Source organism: Amblyraja radiata, chromosome 26 (assembly GCF_010909765.2).
Source record: "Amblyraja radiata isolate CabotCenter1 chromosome 26, sAmbRad1.1.pri, whole genome shotgun sequence".
NCBI classification, from domain to species: Eukaryota; Metazoa; Chordata; class Chondrichthyes; order Rajiformes; family Rajidae; genus Amblyraja; species Amblyraja radiata.
Window position 1 is genome coordinate 24,711,017 of NC_045981.1, and position 19,947 is coordinate 24,730,963.

Consider the following 19,947-nt stretch of genomic DNA (forward strand, 5'->3'; position numbering starts at 1 on the left):
GAACTTTTTTCACACACAGAGTGGTGAATCTCTGGAACTCTCTGCCACAGAGGGTAGTCGAGGCCAGTTCATTGGCTATATTTAAGAGGGAGTTAGATGTGGCCCTTGTGGCTAAGGGGATCAGAGGGTATGGAGAGAAGGCAGGTACGGGATACTGAGTTGGATGATCAGCCATGATCATATTGAATGGCGGTGCAGGCTCGAAGGGCCGAATGGCCTAATCCTGCACCTAATTTCTATGTTTCTATGTTTCTATTTTACAATAAACCAATGATGAAATCTGGAACATTTGCAGAAAAAAATTTACGTTCTGTAAATTAATTAAACCCATAAAAGGGGTTATAATTTGTGTTAATAAATTTTATGATTTCAATGACGAATCATGTCCAAATTATGTTAACACTATTCCTCCCAGTCAAGGCAGACGTGATGCATGGACTCGTTTCCACGGCATGAAATCACAGAGCTTTAAAATCTTCACGTAGTCACTCACGTGACTCCGAAGTAAAATAGTAAGATTAAACGAGAACTAACCAGTTTGAAGTTTGATCTGTATTTTATGAGGAGTTACGATGAGGGATTACGTGCCCTCCGCTCCCACCCTGATCATATACTTAACTGGTATCTCTTCTCTAATCGTACTATGTTTAGTCATTACAGTTATCTGTGATTTCACACCGCTGCTTTGAAGAATGACACGCATGCGTCCTGGCGGGGTTCTTCACGTAATCCCTCATAAAATACAGATCAAACTTCAAACTGGTAAGTTCTCGTTTAATCTTACTATTAAAGCTTAGAATGGTGGATCAAGCAGGCCGCTTTATATTGGATGATGTGGAGCTTCTTAAGTTGTGGAGGTTCACTTATCCAGGCATGTGCAGCATATTCTATCAGACTCATGACTAATGCCATGTGGAAGGTGGAAAGGCTTTAAAACATTAGGTGGCAAGTTACAGTGCAGGAGACTCAACCTCTGGCCTCCTTTTGTAACAATTTAAGTGTTGGTCAAGTTGAGTTTCTGGTCAAGATGTTTGTGGAGGTGTCCTGGCAAATGTTACCCTCACATGCCATTGAAAGTTACCCTCACATGCTGGTGATGCCTGGCACTTGTTGTGCATGAGTACCCTTCATCGGCCCATGTTTAAACATTGTTCAGGTCTTGCTACTTGCATGCATGCAGTGGTTTATTTGCTGGGTTACAATATTCTGCCAAGATGACTCTCTCTAGGGAAGCTTACTTCTGCAGACACAGTATTACTGAATGACCCAGCTTACCCAGAACTCACCTGGTGAACTGACTTGGCCTGGTTTTACAAGTGGTTCCACTTTATCTTTCCACAGGTGGGCAGGCAACATTTTCTTTCGGGCACTTTTCCACCTGAGCAGCTCCTTATATTCCTTCCAGTTGGCACACTGTCTGACCCGCTTGTCCTTATTAATGTCAGTTTTGTGCCTGCTTTCTCTCATCATTCTCTCTTTCTCTCTCTGCGATAACTTTTCACACTTCAGGTTTATTTTCTGCTGCCAAATTGTTTCATCAGAAGCTCGGCCAACGACGTTCGGCGGTAATAGGGATTGGTCAGGTTCCGTCATAATGGTCTGTGGACAGTCATGCGCGACATTGGGGAATATTATCTTCCCAAAGTCCCACCTGGGCTTCCCAGCAGATGTAACACTCTTGCATGGACCCCACGAGGAAGGTGCAAAAGGTTCGAAGGACGCTTTCCGAGGCAAACCTGCTTGATTCAGCTCAGCCTGTTGCCCACTCACATCGAAAGATTTAACATTGATGTCTTGTAATTCCTCCATTTTACTTTCTGGGGATGCAGGAGCTGGATTACTGATATCCATTTCTGGGTCTTTGCAAGTGGCATCCTGCTGCTCAGGTTCACACTGCTCCTGTGCCTCCTTACTACTTTGTCCTGGCTCTGGCTCTGGCTCTTCAGTTTGGTCAGGTTGGCTTTTCTTCGATCTAAGAGACAGAGTTTTATTTGTTCCATTAAGTTCCTCGATTGATCCAAAACAAGAGTATAGGACAATCAAATTAGTTTAGCAAATATACCATGAATGAGGTCTCAAGAGACTAAACTTCAAATATTACATCTCATAACAGCTAAATGCAGCATTTGAAGGGGGTGGATGGGAAAGACTCGAGTGCAAGGGTTCCCAATCTGGGGTAAATTTACCCCAAGGGGGGTAAATTTGTTGATTCTGGATTTGTACATATTTTTTCGCATTGACTGACTGTGTTTGGTTCTGGTATACCAATATCTGTTCATCATTAGTTGTTCATAAATAAGTGAAATAATATTATGTGTTATTAATGTTGCCAGGGGTAAACAGGATGAAAAAGATTGGGAAGCTCTGCTCTAGAGCTTAGCAATGAAGTGAGTGTGGGTCTTTGTACACAACATCACTTTGGCTGACAAGTGCTGTCTCATCTGCAACTTGGAGCACAGAAAAGAATAAACATCAAATGTTTAACAAGGCACTATACCTTTCTCAACCATTATCAAAGAATACAAACTGGTAATTTCAGTTTCGTATGGGGAATTTTTTTTTTGAGGATCAATAAAGTTACTCTCTTTGAATGCACTGCACTCCTGTGAATACACTTTCTGGAACAGTCGCTGATGGGAAGAAAACACTCCTGCTTTATGTTTTTTAAATACATCTAGTTAACACAAATGCAATAAAAGTATTAATCAATGGAAAGAGGGTCTGTTGAAGACAATCTTCAGGAGTTCAGGAATTATCATTTAATTTCTGAAATGACAATGTATCAAACAGCAGCAGGATGTCAGAATGTGCATTTGTTTTGTTTTTTTGAAAGAGCATTTTCCTAAATAATAACTATCTTCTTTACTGAAAGACTGGCCTTACAGCCTTTCTGACTCAACCTCATGCATGCGCGGGGATGGGAATGACTATATCATACTATCCGACACGAGAGCAACACTTGACCTAGTCTTAAGAAAGTGGAAGGGAAAAGAGGATGGAGTGTTCGTGGATAAGCCTTTTGAGACCCGCGACCACTGTTCTATTAGGTTTAAGATAGCTATGGATAAAAACAGGGTGGGCCCAGGAGTTAACATCCCAAATTGGAGCAAGGCCAACATAGAAGGATTTAGACAGGAACTCGCTTAAGATGATTGGAGCAGGTTGTGTGAAGGAAAAGGAACATCTGGAAAGTGGTAGATCTTTAAAAGTGTGTTGACAAGAATCCAGGACATGCATGTTCCTGTTAGAGTGAAGGGCAACACAAGTGGGTGTAAGGAAGCTTGAATGATGAGAGAAATTGAGGCTCTGGTTGAATAAAGAAGTGGCATTGGGCAGGTATAGGCAGCTGGGATCAAGTGTATCTCTGGTGGAGTTTCGGGAAGTAGCATGCTAAACAAGGAAATCAGGAGTGCAAAAGATGGGTCGGGAGATAGCTCAAGCAGATAATATTAAGGATAATCACGTGATTTTATGTACATTAAGAGAAAAAGGGTAACGAGAGTGAGAATGGGGCCCCTCAGGAATCAAAGCGGTCAACTCTGTGTGGAACAACAGGAGATGGGCAAGGTCTTAGTGAGTATTACTCCTGTTTTTACCATGGAGAAAAACAAGAACCGGGGATCTTAGGGCAGTCAATGGAAACGTCTTAAGGTCCTGATGCATATGAAGGTAGACAAATCTCCCGGGCCTGATCAGATATATCCAAGGGCAATGTGTGAAGCTAGAGAGGAAATTGCAGGTGCCCTGGCTAAGATTTATGTCATAATTAAATATAGATGATGTGCCAGAAGACTGGAGGGTGGCAAATGATGTGCCTCTATTTAAGGAGAGCTGCAGGGAAAAACCTGGGACCATAGGCCAATGAGTTTAACATCTGTGATTGGAAAGTTACCTGAGAGTATTTTGAGGGATAAGATGTGCATGCATTAAAGATGGAGAAGGGCTGATTAGGGATAGTCAGCACAGTTTTATATGTGGAAGATCTTCTCTTGCGAATCTGATTGAATTTATTTGAAGATGTGAGCAAACAGGTTGATGCGGGCAGAAATATACTCTTTGTATATATGGATTTCAACAAGGTTTCGCATGGTAGGTTGCTCTGGAAGGTTAGATCGCATGGGATCTCAGGAGAGTTAACCAACTGGATAGAAAATTGGCTTGATGGAGGAAGCAGAGGGTGATGGTGGAATGTTGCATTTTGGGCTGGAGGTCTGTGAATAGTGGTGTGCCTCAAGGTTTGGTGCTGGGCCCTTTGCGATTTGTCATCTATCCGTACAAGGCATGATTAGTAAGTTTGCAGATGACACAAAAATGGGTGCTATTGTTGATAGTGGATATCGTTATAAAACTATTACAGCAGGATTTTGATTAGTTGGGCAAGTAAGCTGAGGAATGGTTAATGGAGTTTAATGCAAATAGTTGGAGCTAGTGCATTTTAGGAAGTCTAGCACCTACACGGTGAATGGCAAGGCTCTGGGGAATGTTGTAGTGGAGTGGAATCTAGGAATGCAGGTACATAGTTCCTTGAAAGTGGCATCACAGGTAGATAGGATGGTCAAGAAGGCTTTCCACACATTGGTCTACACCAGTCAGAGTACAGCATAGTTGGGAGGTTACGGTTTTACAAAACATGGGTAAGGCCACATTCAGAGTACTGTGTTCAGCTTTAGTCACCTTGCTGTTGAAAATATGTTGTTAAACTGGAAAGGGTGCAGAGAGGATTTACAAAGATGCTATAGGTAGGGTTGAGCAGGCTAGGATTTTATTCATTGGAGGGCCGGAAGACGAGGGCTGATCTGATAGAGGTGTACACGATCATGAGACGAATAGATTGGGTAAAAGACTCCGCACATTTAAACTGTGTATGAGGGAATATCCCCAGAATTATCTACTTAGTCACAAAAGAAGTTTGGTTACTGAAAACCAACATGAAACTTCTTTGAGCAAAACAAGATTCAGTACTCAATGAAAGTAAACAGGCAGAATTAAAATAGCAGAGACACAAAAAGCTGGAATAACTCAGCGGGTCAGACAGCATCTCTGGAAAAAAGGAATAGGTAACGTTTCAGATCAAAATCCTTCTTCAGACTGAAAACCCGAAACATCACCTATTCCTTTTCTCCAGAGATGCTGTCTGACTCGCTGAGTTACTCCAGCTTTTTGTGTCTATCTTCGGTTTAAACCAGCATCTGCAGTTCCTTCCTGCACAGAATTAAAACAGCACTGGCTCAAAGTTAGTGATGATGCCCAAAGATTCACATACCTACTCTAGTTCCCACTGATGTTACTTGCATTGTTTCTCGGGAGAGGTTTATTTTTGAAGTTAGGGATGAAAAGGACAGAGCAGCAAGCTTTGATTTACAAACACATTGTGGCCGGCAAGAACATGATATTGAATTCGTACACCGGAACAAATCTTCCACAAATTAATTCAGGCATTAAGTGTCCGTCTCCAATTCACAAACTGCACCAAAGTGGTCTCCAGTAATAATGTCGTTATTAGAAGCAATGTTCCAATATTAACCTTGAATCTTCGTGGATGTTGCTTCGCTTCCTCTTGCGATTACGTTTTTCCCTGGTACTGCAATAAGGATCCATGTGTAGTTTTCGCTCATAAGGATTACAAATCGTTCTAAACGAAAAGAGAACTTTAGTTTATAAGGACCCTTGCACAAAATCAAGAGATTTTCGAATCAATGCAACATTCATGAACAATACCAACAACCGTAGTTCAGATAAAAACACATTATCTTCGAAAACAATTGAATCATCTGTTTCAGTTACACTGGTCCAGGACATCATGAGAACACAATATGGTGCCAAACAAAGGATTTAACATATCATGTCAACAACTAAAGAATGCTCTGCATTTCTGTTTTGTGCACTAAAATGGTTAACTTTTGCTGTCCACTCACATTTCCCCTTCAACCCTATTTCCATGCTCCTCACTACTCACAATTGCACCTGGATTGGTATCATGAATGAACTTGGAAATTTGACCTTTGGATCCCTCAGCTAAATTATTGATATAGATTGTGAATAGGCAAGAGTAGACCCAAGCACTGATCCCTGCAGTAACACACCGGTCACATCTATTTAATCTTAGAAGGACCCAATTATTACCACCCTTTGCTTTCTGTACGTTAACCAATTCTCAATCCATGCCAGTACATTAGTGCATATGGAATTGGTAGTAACGTTGTTGCCCTCCTGTGAGGACCCTTATCCAGAGCCTTCTGTAAATGTAAGTACACCATATCTATTGGTGTACCCTTACATATTCGAAGAACTCCTATAATCGCACAATATTGCCTTTTCATTGATCCACACTGACTGTATGATTAAGCCTAATTAAATTTACAGATTATATGAAAATTATCCCCAAAGTTGAGAAAAAAGGAACCATTTGACTCTGAAAAGGAAACAATGACTAGTCACCTGGGCAGAAAAGTGGTGAAGGCAAGAATTGTGAGCTAATGCACGCGAGATAACCAAGCATGTCTAGGGAATGTAATGCTGAGGCTCTATAAGGTGCAGGTAAGGCCGCATTTGGAATACTTTCATTATTACAAAGGTACTGAATATAGAAATCATGTTACAATAGCATTAAATTAGTACTCTAGCATTTCAATATCTAGTATTATCGTACTATAGTACTGTATACATATTATAAAAGGAACGCAAATAGTTGTAAGGAGATAAAGGGGATGGTTGATGAACTTAGTCCCAGAGTGGGGAAAAGGGCATTTTTTGAGATGTTGTCAAGCTGTAAAAGTTTAATTACAAGTAGAAGTAGGCAAGAATGATGCTGTTTTCTTTAGAATGGGCATGGTGCAGATTTTTGATTGATGTACATAAGTTGCAAGTGGCCTGAGCAAGGAGATTTTACTTGTCAGAGGTGTCACAAATTTAAGGTATTAGGTGATGGTGTTACAGCAGAGGTATAGGAAGAAAATAGGAATCTGGAACTGTCTAAACAGGTGGGGTATTATGTTCAAAATCACCCCATATTGTCTCATTAAAAGCCCAACAACAAAGCACAAACTCAGATTTAAAAGGAGAGTGGCCAATTCATTAAAACATCTTTTACTTAATTTTCTATGTTCTATTCCACAAAATGTTTGGATGAGAAATAGTGCAATAAACGGAGTCAAAAAGGGCGCATGTGAGATAACAGAACAATGACAGAGAAACATTTACCTGGGATCAAACCGTATGACAATATAACCCAATCTTTTCAGATGGCTGTAAACCTATAGAAACAAAGAAGTAAATTCATAGATAATTATAAAACACTAAATCCATCCAATGTTATGTGGAGTGGATTAAACATCATTATGGGATGTGATGGGAGAACAGAGAACCAAGCAGAAACCCAGAGGATCACAGGGGGAACATGCAAACTCCACACAAACAGCACTGGTCAGAATAGAATGAATTTGAGCTATGAGGCAGCAACTTTACTTGCTGCATTTCTGTGCTGCCCTCAGATTTATTAATGTGTCTTATTTCTATAAGAACAGTAATTTCTGCCAAGAGGAATTAAGTCTATACAACTGCATACTTGAAAGATGTTTAAAAGACTGTGCATTTACTCTATCCCCTCATGATCTTATATACCTCTATGAGATCACCTCTCATTCTCCTCTGCTCCAAGGAGTAAAGTCCTATCCTGCTCAACCTCTCCCTAAGGCTCAGGCTCTTGAGTCCTGGCCACATCCTCGTGAATATTCTCTGCACCCTTTCCTTCTGAACAACATCTTTCATATATATGGTGACCAAGACTGAATGCCATACTCCAAATTTGGCCTCACCAATGTTTTGTACAACAGTAACATAACATCGTAACTTTCATTCCTTCTCTCCAGAGATGCTGCCTGTCCTGCTGAATTACTCCAGCATTTTGTGTCTACCTTCGATCGTAACTTCTATACTCAATACTCTGACTAATAAGGCAAGTGTGCCACAAGATCTTCTTGACCACCAAAGAGAAACCAAAGGTTGCCACCACAGTAAGTCAAGAGAAAAATCATTTCATGCTGCAGTTAGTTTGAACTTGCACTGATCGGCAGCACAACATGCAAACAGATGTGCTTAAAACCCAGAGTTAATGCTGGAATTTTGGTCACTTTCAGTACCTGATAATGATGCAATGGAATAGTTCTCGAAGTCAGTAAAACTTCATACGATTCTTGAATGGACAGTGGCTGATCTCTGTAATATAGCAGTATGGACCCCTGAAAGACAGGAAATTTGCATGTATTATGCAAGCAAAGGGTCTTATTGGCAACACAACAGGTACTCTGTATCTGTTCAAGGAAACAGCAGGATGACATAACATTCTTAGACGAATGGTCAATTAGACTCAGGGTCATCACACAGAGTAAAGATATGAATTTAAGCCAACATAACTGGCACCCAGTTAAAATTCTCCAGTAACATTTACCACTGCCTTTAAATGGTTTGGAACATTAACCTGACTTTTTTGACCAGGCAAATATGGGACAGATATTGGAAAATAATATGTTCAAGTTCCAATTAAATCAAGGAAAAAAACTTCAATTTTAAGAACTGCAAGAACAACAGTCACAGATTCTACACAGGCCAACCTGGTGTCAAATAGAGACAGAGATACAAGAGACAATGAAGTGAACACATTTTGTTTTGGTTTCCTTGTGGCCTGGATGGAGAACAATTTCAAATCCAGATTCTAAAAGGGGAAACAAAAGTCTTGTTTACCCTGAATCCTGTCCCACTAACAGCACAATGGTAACCACCTAAGTGGTTGCTTTGTGTGTGAGATCGAAGTATCCCGTACAAGCAAGCTCTTGGAGTTAACATTTTTGTTGCAGGGATCGGGTAGATTTCTCTCTGCACTGCTCCTGCCCGCTTGTCACCAGTGCAGAAATAGCAATTCTTGCAGGCTTTTCTGAATGACTTCCCAGTCGAACATTCACAGATTCCCACATTTAAAGTAGCTGAAGCATAACAGCAATGACCAGCTTGAAGTCAACTCTTTTGCACTGGGAGAACTATGAGACACATACTTGTGCAAGGCAGATCTGGCACCACGCAGAGCCCTGTCTGGAGACTGACCAGCCAGTGTGGCATTTGATGAAACTCAAAGTGCTAGTCTCGTCACTCGAGAGAGGGACTCTTCCCACGTACCTAACTGGCAAGGAGGATTTTAGCGACATATGGACCTTAATCCTACTGTTCAGACCTACAAGTGTAGCCAATTCAACTTTACAAATAGCCTTGTGGATTACATTGACATTTACTCTTCCCTACACTCTCCATAGAGACCAACTTGAGCAAGATGAAAATCAAGCTCTCAGCCTTCAATTCTTGGCATAGCCAATTATGAAATAACCTGTTATCCACACCGAGCTTGCACAAAGACATACTCAAATGGCTCAAGAGGAAAGGTTGCTTTAGAGAGGGGCCTAAAGAAACAATCTGTTGCTGGGAAACTTCAACCCCTGCCAATCCCACCTCATTGGACTTTGCATCCAAGCCTATCTGTTACTCAATTAAAACACACCACCTTTATCGAGATCTAACAAAGAATACTAACTAATGTTATAGGCTGATAAGTAACTTTAAATGTGAACTTAAAATTTTTTAGTTCAACATGTATGGTGCTGCCTATACTCACACACTCAAGAAGATAGAGTGCTTCCTCTGGATATAGCAGTTGTTTGCCTTGTTCCACATGTCCCATGGTGTGCCAGAATTTCCCCTGCATAGAATTAAGGAAATAGGTGGAGAGATGAAGAAGAAACATGGCAGAGAAATGCTATTCTCAATACTAATGATATCAATAAAATAAACTCACAACATCTCAAAGTTCTTTACAACAACTTCATTACATTAAAAAAAAACAATCAAACATTTAATGTAATAAAAAAATCCTACAAACAGGCAAGAGGTAGTCCAGAAGCCTATTTTTTGAAGTGGGTTGAGGGGAAAATATTGACCAGTACTTTAGGAAAAAAAAATCATTAGATTTGTGGAATGAAGAGGGCAGATGGGACCTTGGTTTAACTTTCCAAAACCACTGCACCTGGCCGCTGCAATGTCAGCACAGTTTAATCTCTGGAGAAGGGACAAACTCAAAAGCATGCTACCTACAGACACCAGCGCCATTTAGCAAGTTTATGGAAGAATGTGATAAAATACCACTTTCCAGCCAAATCTCATAGCTGACATCTGATAGAATTGAAGAGGTTACAGATTCAGTACACAGGTTATTAGCGCAGCAATGGTTAGGGTTTAAAAATCTGTCTTCCAAATTATAAAGCAGGCCACTAAATTACTCGTGCCAGATGCACCGTTCAATAAGATTGTAACTGATCTGATTGTTGCCTCGACTCTGCATTCCTGTCAACTGCAGTAACTTTTTTTACATATTTGCTTAACAAGAATATGTCTCTCTGGCTTAAAATATTCAAATATTCTGCTTCCACTGCTCTTCGAAGTGTGTTCTGGAAATTCAATGCTCTGAGAGAAAGAATTTCACTTCACCCATAGTAAAAAGGGCGACCCCAAAGTTTTTAACAGTAACCCATAGTTCCTCAAAAGGAAGCACCTCCCCACATCAACTCTGTTACAAACCCCAGGCTCATGTGTTTTTCCAATTGTCTCCTCAGTCCTCTAAAGTACAGCAGATATAAGCCCAGCCATCCAGCAAACCTTTTCTGAACTATTTGCATTAATAACCTCCCTCCCCTATACATTGGACGTGATCTCACCCATCCCCTGCATAATTGAATTATACCCTCCTTACTTTTGTATTCAACTCCCCAAGCAATGAACAATAATAATCTTAATCACAAATTCTTAATCACTTGCTGAAATTGTATTTTACCAAATCATTCCAGAAAACATCCTACCTTTAGCGAATCATGCACTAGGGCCCCCAGACTCCAGTCTCAGTTCTGCAATCTCTCACCTTTGAGATAATAGACTTCTGATTTTTTTTCCCTGCCACATGAACAATTTAAATTTTCAGACATTTTACTCCATTTGTCAGATCTTTTCCCACTTACTTACACTTTGAAGCCTCCTCACGTCCTCTTCATAATGTATTTACTTTGTGTCATTGGCAAATTTAACAACCACACCTTCATGTTTTTATCCAAATCATTTATAGAAATATGAATAGTTAAGCGCCCAGCACTGATCCCTGTGGCATACCACTCATTACATCATGCCAAGCATAAAATACCTATTTATGCCGACTCTCCACTATTTGTGGTCACCCAATCTTTTATCCTCACCTATGCATTACCTCTTACACCATGTGCCTTCATTTTCAACAATACCATTTGATGTGATACCTCATCAAATGCATTCTAAAATTAGAGACTCTGCTACTGGGGCTGAGGTTTGGCAATGCAAGAAAACTACAAATACTGGAAATCTGAAACAAAAACAAAAAATGCTATAAATACTCAGCAAGTCAGTCAGTATCTCTTTGGCTGGAAACATTGATTCTATTTTTATTTGCAATTCCCTGACCTGCTTAGTCTTTATAGCATTTTCTGTGTTTTTGTACCTTTTCATCTTTCTTTGCAAGTTCTTTTTAAATAGCCTATATATTTATTTTCATCACCTTTGGTTAAAATAAAACATCAATTGAAAATGAATACAAACTCATTAAATGCTGGTTGTACATTCAATTGCACACCCCCATACATTAGGATAATAGAAATAGAAATAATTTTATTGCCACACAACCAAGGTCGGTGGTATTTGGGTTGCCAGCAGCGGTACAATAATAAAGAACACAACCACATTAAAATTTTACACAGACATCCACCACAGCATTCATCACTGTGGTGGAAGGCACAGAGCTTGGCCAGTCCTCCTCCATTTTCCCCCGTGGTCGGGACCTCCACCCTCCACAGCCGTTGCTGCGGGCGTCCAGATGGTAAGGGACAAAGTCAAAGTCAAGGTGAGTCCAGGATCGGCTCTTCCCAACCAGAGACCGCGGCTTCAGGCTGGTGTAGGCCGCAGGCCGGCGGTCAACGTTTTAAAGTACCTGCCGTGCCGCAGCCGGAAGCACCGCAGTCTGCAGGGCCGGCGGTCGAAGCTCCCCTCCTGGGGTGATGTTAAGTCCATGCCGGACCCGCGGTAGAAGACGGCCGCGGGCCGGTGGTGGAAGCTTCTTCTTCCCCCCGGGTCCTCCACGTGAGATCCCGGGCTGTAGACGCCGCACCAGCTGGAGTTCTGCAGACCGCTGCTTCAGGCTGCCGGCTGCCGCGGGCCAGCGTAACGGAGCGCTCCCCTCCAGCGAGGTCTCACCCGCTCCGCGCCGAGAGTCCACGCTGTGCCCGCCACTGAAGCTCCGGGCGCGTCTCCGGGAAAGTCGGCGCCGATCCATGCTGTTAGGCCACGGGGGAGGCGGCCTGAAAAAGTCGCCTCTCCATGGAAGAGGCGGCCGAAACGGTTTCCCCCTTACCCCCCCACACCACCCCCCACACATAACACACAAGGAAACATTAAAAACACACTTTTAAATATACTAAAAAAATTTAAAAAGTTGAAAAAAGACGGACACGCTGCCGACAGGCGCTGCCAGTGCAGCGCCCCCTACCGATCTAAGATTGGATGATTGATGGAAAGTATGCTTTCCCCAAAAATTAGTTACCAATGTTGTTAAAACGAAAGTAAAAAAACTCTGACATAGAAATTCAATTGCGTAGCACTGTTCTCTTGATTCCCCGTTCCACATTTGGAAACTATTATTTTGTGCAATTAAATCAAGTTGCCATTTTGGGGTCATTTGCCGTCAGTCTGGAAACTTGACTGGGCAATTCCTGGTGCAAGTCAGACATGCCTCAATGCAAAAGGTCCAAGGGTTGTCACTATTCCCCATGCGGTACCTCTTTTTGAGCACGGTGGGAGAACTTGGACCACACACTCCACAAGCAGGCCAACTTCAGGTACACATTGCCTCACATGGCCTTTCCTGAACAGAACTGGATGAGGACACCTTCCAAGTCACTTCTTGACCTATTATGGGCAGTGCCCCACTGGCACAGCACCAATTTCCCCTCTTCCTCTTTGACCCCACAAATCATTTCCAGTCTCAACCAAATTAATAATATCTTCACCCCCATTTGATGGAACCACAGCCAACCCTGTGATCTCACACGATGAGTTTCAGTCCCCATTGGTCCGTTTGCTGGTTTCCAATACTGCCAGCAGCAGACCCAGTTTCCAGTTCCCTGATCCATAAGTTCCTGTCTCCAATGTCCCCATACCCATCACAGTACAAGGCCAATCTATGACCACCAATCCTTGAATCACAGCCTCAAAAAACACCTGAGCAGCATATTTGGAGTCCAAAATGCAGTTCAGGACCCTTTTGCTGCATCGTCTGGCACCCCTTTAAATAAGAGCATTCTGCTTCAGCTAAACTCACTGCGTTGGACTTCAGCTCTACGATGCCTTCCTGTGGTTTCCATTGTGCTTTTACCAGGCTCCCTCTACACAAAATGAAGAGAACAATTTTATGCAGCTGCTTTCCACAAAGCAAACCAATACATTCAGCAATAATATGCTGGCTCAATTTTTTTTTAAAGAGGCTATTATTAACCACGATTTATTCAAGAATCCTGTAATCTACATATCAAACTATACAGAGCTCTCAAATGTTACCAAAGGTACAGGTGTCAGGGATATGGGGAAAAGGCAGAAGAATGGGGTTAGGAGAGATAGATTAGCCATGATTAAATTGGTGGAGTAGACTTGATGGGCAGAATGGCCTAATTCTGCTCTTATCACATGACCTTATGACCAGGATTATTAATTGGTTCCAAGTGTAGGTAAAGACGCCCTATCAGATAATGCAACTAAGATTACTAAATTAGCATAATAATTTGGAACAACTGTGAAGAAGCATTAAGTAGGAGACTTATTTGGTATCTAACCCAGGCTGGTTCTGCCCTGGTGTAGAGTGCAATTTTGCAGCTAAATGTGCTATATCTGCCCTTTAAGGCATTTGATGGGAGAGACATTTCATGGGAGACCCTTTAGAGGTAATTTAAATCTGCAACTTATTTATACTCTATAACTCGAATATATCTAAAAATATTGTTAACTATAGCGTCTTATCCCATGCTAATGAATCCTCACAGGAGTTCCACACAAATAATTAGCCAACTACACTTAGCAGAGGACCAGATTCAAGGTTGAACAGATACCCTCTCCACAACTACAAGGGGCGAGAGCACCAAGTTCCCAGTGAAAAGAAGCTTCTCCAACTGGCCCTTTCCCAAGATAGATGTCAGGTAAGATACATCAGCCAAGTGTTATCTTTGATTATTGATAACTACACATATTCCCTTGTGAACTCTGATATTTCTGATTAATAAGCAGCAGTACTTACAGTCGCTCCACTCGCTCTTCAGACAGTAGCAGCCACTGTTCCTCTTGACACAACCGCAACCTTTCTGCTTGCTCTTCAGAGTTATCTGGGATGAAGTCCTTCTGACCATGGGTCCGCTGGGGAATCTTGTGATCCCGGGATCGTGCTAAAAATAACTCTTCAGTGCTTTATGAGGAACATTAAAAGAAAAGCAGACCTTAGCACCTAGTTGGTTTTGTACCCATTTGACTCAGTTGGTGCCATCTGCAGACATGTTTCAATTATTCTCCATGTAACTGATGACCAGAGAGAGGGCAAGCAAAGACCCCCTTCAGCTGACCAAGTCTAAGGCAACCATTAAGCACACATTTACACCCCCACACTAATTTAGTTTTTCCGCAGAGATCACTCCCTCCGTAACTCCCTGGTCAATTCGTCCCTTCCCACCCAAACTACCCCCTCTCCTGGCACTTTCCCTTGCAACTGCAGGAAATGCTACACTTGTCGCTTTACTTCCCCCCCCTTGACTCCATCCAAGGACCCAAGCAGTCTTTCCAGGTGTGGCAGAGGTTCACCTGCACCTCCTCCAACCTCATCTACTGCATCTGCTGCTCTAGGTGTCAGCTGCTCTACATCAATGAGACCAAGCGAGGGCTTGGCAATCGCTTCGCTCAACACCTCCGCTCGGTTTGCAATAACCAACCTGATCTCCCGGTGGCTCAGCACTTCAACTCCCCCTCTCATTCCTAATCTGACCTCTCTGTTCTGGGCCTCCTCCATCGCCAGAGTGAGGCCCACCGTAAATTGGAGGAGCAGCACCTCATATTTTGCTTGGGTAGTTTACACCCCAGCAGTATGAATATTGACTTCTCCAATTTTAGGTAGTCCCTGTTTCTCCTTCTTTCCTCTCCCCTTCCCAGCTCTCCCTCAGCCCACTGTCTCCGCCTCTTTTCTTCTTCAGCACCCCCCACATTAGTCTGAAGAAGGGTCTCGACCCGAAACGTCGCCTATTCCTTCACTCCATAGATGCTGCCTCACCCGCTGAGTTTCTCCAGCATTTTTGTCTACCTTCGTTTAGTTTAGTTTAGAGATACAGTGTGGAAACAGACCCTTCAGCTCATCGAGTCCGCACCGCCAGCTAATGTCATTTTATTCTCTCCATATTGCCATCAATTTCTTTCTCTCCACACAGGACGTATTCGGACAAGTGTTGCATCTCCTGTGGTACCGGGGGAGGGGGTGGCTTGGGTGGGAAGGGAAGAGTTAACCAGGGACTTGCAGAGGGAACAGTCTCTGCAGAAGGCGGAAGGGGTGGAGATGGGAAGATGTGTTAGTGTGAGGAGATGCAACACCTCCTATACCTCCTCCCTCGACTCTGTCCAAGGAGCCCGACTGTCCTTTCAGGTTAGGCAGAGGTTTACTTGTACCTCCTTCAACCTCATCTACTGTATCCATCGTTTAAGGTGTGGACTCTTATACATCAGCGAGACCAAATGTAAACTGGGCGATCGTTTCGCTGAACACCTTCGCTCACTCTTGAAATTACCTGATTTCCCGGTTGCTAAACACTTTAATTCTCCTTCCAATTCCCACACTGACCTGTCTGTCCTAGGTCACCTCCATTGTCAGAGTGAGGCTAAACGCAAATTGGAGGAATAGTATCTCATATTTCACTTGGGCAGCTCACAGCCCAATGGTACGTCTTGATTTCTCTAACTTCAAGTAACCATTTAATTCCCTCTCCCACTCCCTCCCCCAACCCAAGTCGCAGCAGCTTCTCGTTTTCACCCAACAAACAGCTAACATAGATGCTGCCTCACCCGCTGAGTTTCTCCAACATTTTTTGCCTACCTTCGATTGTTCCAGCATCTGCAGTTCTTTCTTAAACAGTTAACAATGGCCTGCTTCCTTTAACATCGTTACTTTTTTGCATTTCTTTCATTCATTGGTGTTTATCTCTCTACACCATCGTTTATATCTCTCGTTTCCCTTTTCCCTGACTACTCTGAAGAAGGGTCTTGACCCGAAACGTTACCCATTCCTTCTTTCCAGAGATGCTGCCTGTCCCAATGAATTACTCCAGCTTTTTGTGCCTATAGGGAGGTTGCACGGCAGTCGGGTCACAACCCATGACCCGTACTGTTGCTACATAGAAACTAGGTGCAGGAGTAGGCCATTCGGCCCTTCGAGCCTGCACCGCCATTCAATATGATCATGGCTGATCATCCAACTCAGTATCCTGTACCTGCCTTCTCTCCATACCCCCTGATCCCTTTAGCCACAAGGGCCACATCTAACTCCCTCTTAAATATAGCCAATGAACTGGCCTCAACTACCTTCTGTGGCAGAGATTCCAGAGATTCACCACTCTCTGTGTGAAAAATGTTTTCTTCATCTCGGTCCTAAAAGATTTCCCCCTTATCCTTAAACTGTGACCTCTTGTTCTGGACTTCCCCAACATCGGGAACAATCTTCCTGCATCTAGCCTGTCCAACCCCTTAAGAATTTTGTAAGTTTCTATAAGCTCCCCCTCAATCCTCTAAATTCTAGCGAGTACAAGCCAAGTCTATCCAGTCTTTCTTCATATGATAGTCCTGACATCCCAGGAATCAGTCTGGTGAACCTTCTCTGTACTCCCTCTATGGCAAGAATGTCTTTCCTCAGATTAGGAGACCAAAACTGTACGCAATACTCCAGGTGTGGTCTCACCAAGACCCTGTACAACTGCAGTAGAACCTCCCTGCTCCTATACTCAAATCCTTTACGCTACGCCAACTGGAGTACACGCGATGAACTGCAGGTAAGCACAGACGATTGTTTCCAGCGTAGTGGGCCCGTTAAAGCTCGCTGAAATAGTCAATTTTTGCACTGTAAATAATTATGGAAATTGGGATCAGCGTGAGAGACATTTATCCTACTTCAGAATTCCAAAAGTGAGGAGAAATGACGGTAGATAGAAGTAAGGCATTATTTGTGTTTTTTCATGATTCCTTTGGCATCTAAAAAGTTTCAGAAGTGATAAATCTGGCTGTAAAATTTTAAAATCGCCCATGGTTCTCAAGTGGGTTTTTACATACAAAAAGAAAACGCCTCTGAAGCAAAATTTATCATTAAAAAAAATCACAAACCTTACGTGGGTTTTGAATTACACTACTCAGATGTAAGCCGAGGAATGGCATTAGCTGTTAATTGGACATAATCAACCTCAGCAAATTGACAATATCCTATTGAAAGGGAGTGGGTATTTAAGCTGTCAGGACATTTTATTATTTGCCAAAATATACATCTCAATAGCATACTTTTCCACGGATATCTGCACGGCCAATGTTCGCCAAGCACTTTAGCTGCTGTTGGCCCTTTAGCTCTCGCTTCTCTTTACCTTCATTTCGCTTCACAATTGGAATTCTGAAGTTTCTCACGCTACCCCGACTTCCACATTTTTTTTACAGCGCAAAAAGTCACAATTTTGGCGGTTTTTAACAGGTAGGAAAGTACGCGTTTCATGTATTAACATATACTGGAAGCTGCGATGTCCTCCAGATGGATTGAGCGGCTCCGTATATCAAGCCCTATCACCCGGTGACCTTACGTGCAACTATTAAGACAATGGACTTTATTTGGTCCTTAATTCCTGACGCTTTCAGACACATATCTAACTACATTGGAGTCCAGGGGAAGTAGTTTGTTGGGGGTCCGGGGAACGTTATTGACGCGATTACTAATCCCAGCCTCTCGACCACTGAATGACTGCATCCTCCCTCAACCGTGTCCGACCCTCAGCCGTTCTCCACCGCCCGACAGTGTCTCGCCGTGGGACCCACTGCCCAGCAACGGGAGCCCAGCCGGGGCCTGGTACCGCTCTGCCCCTGGGCCCTCCCTCGCCCGCAGGCCCCGACCCTCCTTCCTCCCTCCCTCCCTCCCGTGCCCAGCCAGGCCCCCACCCGCCTTCAGGCCCGATCCCTCACCCCGCACCCCCGGGCCTCCCTGCCGGCCCCGGGCCTTACCTCAGCGTGCGCCCAGCCGGGCTCCACACGCTCCGGACCTGCTCCCCGCTCGCCTCCATCAACTCGACTCGGCCCGGACCCACGCCGTCTCCCCTCTGTCGGATCACCCTCCCACAGACCTTCTGCGGCCTCAGTGTCCGCTCAGTGTTTCTTCCGGGCTCGGTCTGCCTTGCGTAATCAGCGCTGGGACGCGGCGTCACTGTGGTCCCGCCTGTACCCAAAGATACTAGAGGAGTATAATCTTTGCCTGTATCCACCCGACATGAATCACTATGCTCCACCAGCTCCTAATGCCCCAGTGTCTCATTACACAACGTCCCTTATCTGCTGGTGTAAGAAGGAACTGCAGATGCTGGTTTAAACCGAAGATAGACACAAAATGCTGGAGTAACTCAGTGGGACAGGCAGCATCTCTGGAGAAAAGGAATAGGTGACGTTTCTGGTCAAGACCCTTCTTCAGACTGGTGCTGAGTCCAAATCCATTCTGGACGTAGGAACAGTGTAAGAATTACATAATTCGGATTGTTTCATCGATCATAGAAACATAGAAATTAGGTGCAGGAGTAGGCCATTCAGCCCTTCGAGCCTGCACCGCCATTCAATATGATCACGACTGATCATCCAACTCGGCATCCCGTACCTGCCTTCTCTCCATACCCTCTGATCCCCTTAGCCACAAGGGCCACATCTAACTCCCTCTTAAATATAGCCAATGAACTGGCCTCAACTACCCTCTGTGGCAGAGAGTTCCAGAGATTCACCACTCTCTGTGTGAAAAAAGTTTTTCTCATCTCAGTTTTAAAGGATTTCCCCCTTATTCTTAAGCTGTGACCCCTTGTCCTGGACTTCCCCAACATCGGGAACAATCTTCCTGCATCTAGCCTGTCCAACCCCTTAAGAATTTTGTACGTTTCTATAAGATCCCCTCTCAATCTCCTAAATTCTAGAGAGTATAAACCAAGTCTATCCAGTCTTTCTTCATAAGACAGTCCTGACATCCCAGGAATCAGTCTGGTGAACCTTCTCTGCACTCCCTATATGGCAATAATGTCCTTCCTCAGATTTGGAGACCAAAACTGCACGCAATACTCCAGGTGTGGTCTCACCAAGACCCTATGCAACTGCAGTAGAACCTCCCTGCTCCTATACTCAAATCCTTTTGCTATGAAAGCTAACATATCATTCGCTTTCTTCACTGCCTGCTGCACCTGCATGCCTACTTTCAATGACTGGTGTACCATGACACCCAGGTCTCGCTGCATCTCCCCTTTTCCTAATCGGCCACCATTTAGGTAATAGTCTGCTTTCCTGTTTTTGCCACCAAAATGGATAACCTCACATTTATCCACATTATACTGCATCTGCCAAACATTTGCCCACTCACCCAGCCTATCCAAGTCACCTTGCAGTCTCCTAGCATCCTCCTCACAGCTAACACTGCCCCCCAGCTTAGTGTCATCCGCAAACTTGGAGATATTGCCTTCAATTCCCTCATCCAGATCATTAATATATATTGTAAATAGCTGGGGTCCCAGCACTGAACCTTGCGGTACCCCACTAGTCACT

The 19,947-nt window shown here is 43.5% G+C and overlaps 1 protein-coding gene across 2 annotated transcripts in view; it reads right to left on the bottom strand.

The window, feature by feature from the left end:
• The window catches only part of tsen54 (tRNA splicing endonuclease subunit 54), a 30,352-nt gene extending 11,579 nt beyond the window's left edge, over positions 1 to 18,773 (bottom strand). Inside the window, exons 1-8 of one of the 2 annotated variants that reach the window (XM_033044508.1) lie at positions 18,382 to 18,773; positions 14,399 to 14,563; positions 13,433 to 13,496; positions 9,659 to 9,742; positions 8,139 to 8,237; positions 7,201 to 7,253; positions 5,525 to 5,632; positions 1,287 to 1,972 (exon numbers count right to left, since the gene is read on the bottom strand). In XM_033044508.1, coding sequence (XP_032900399.1) covers positions 1,287 to 1,972; positions 5,525 to 5,632; positions 7,201 to 7,253; positions 8,139 to 8,237; positions 9,659 to 9,742; positions 13,433 to 13,496; positions 14,399 to 14,563; positions 18,382 to 18,440 — 1,318 coding nt within the window. In that variant the 5' untranslated portion in view covers positions 18,441 to 18,773. Of the gene's footprint in view, positions 1 to 1,286; positions 1,973 to 5,524; positions 5,633 to 7,200; positions 7,254 to 8,138; positions 8,238 to 9,658; positions 9,743 to 13,432; positions 13,497 to 14,398; positions 14,564 to 18,381 lie in introns of those variants that run through there. The other variant, XM_033044509.1, reaches the window with a different exon arrangement.
• Between the last annotated feature and the right edge of the window lie 1,174 nt (positions 18,774 to 19,947).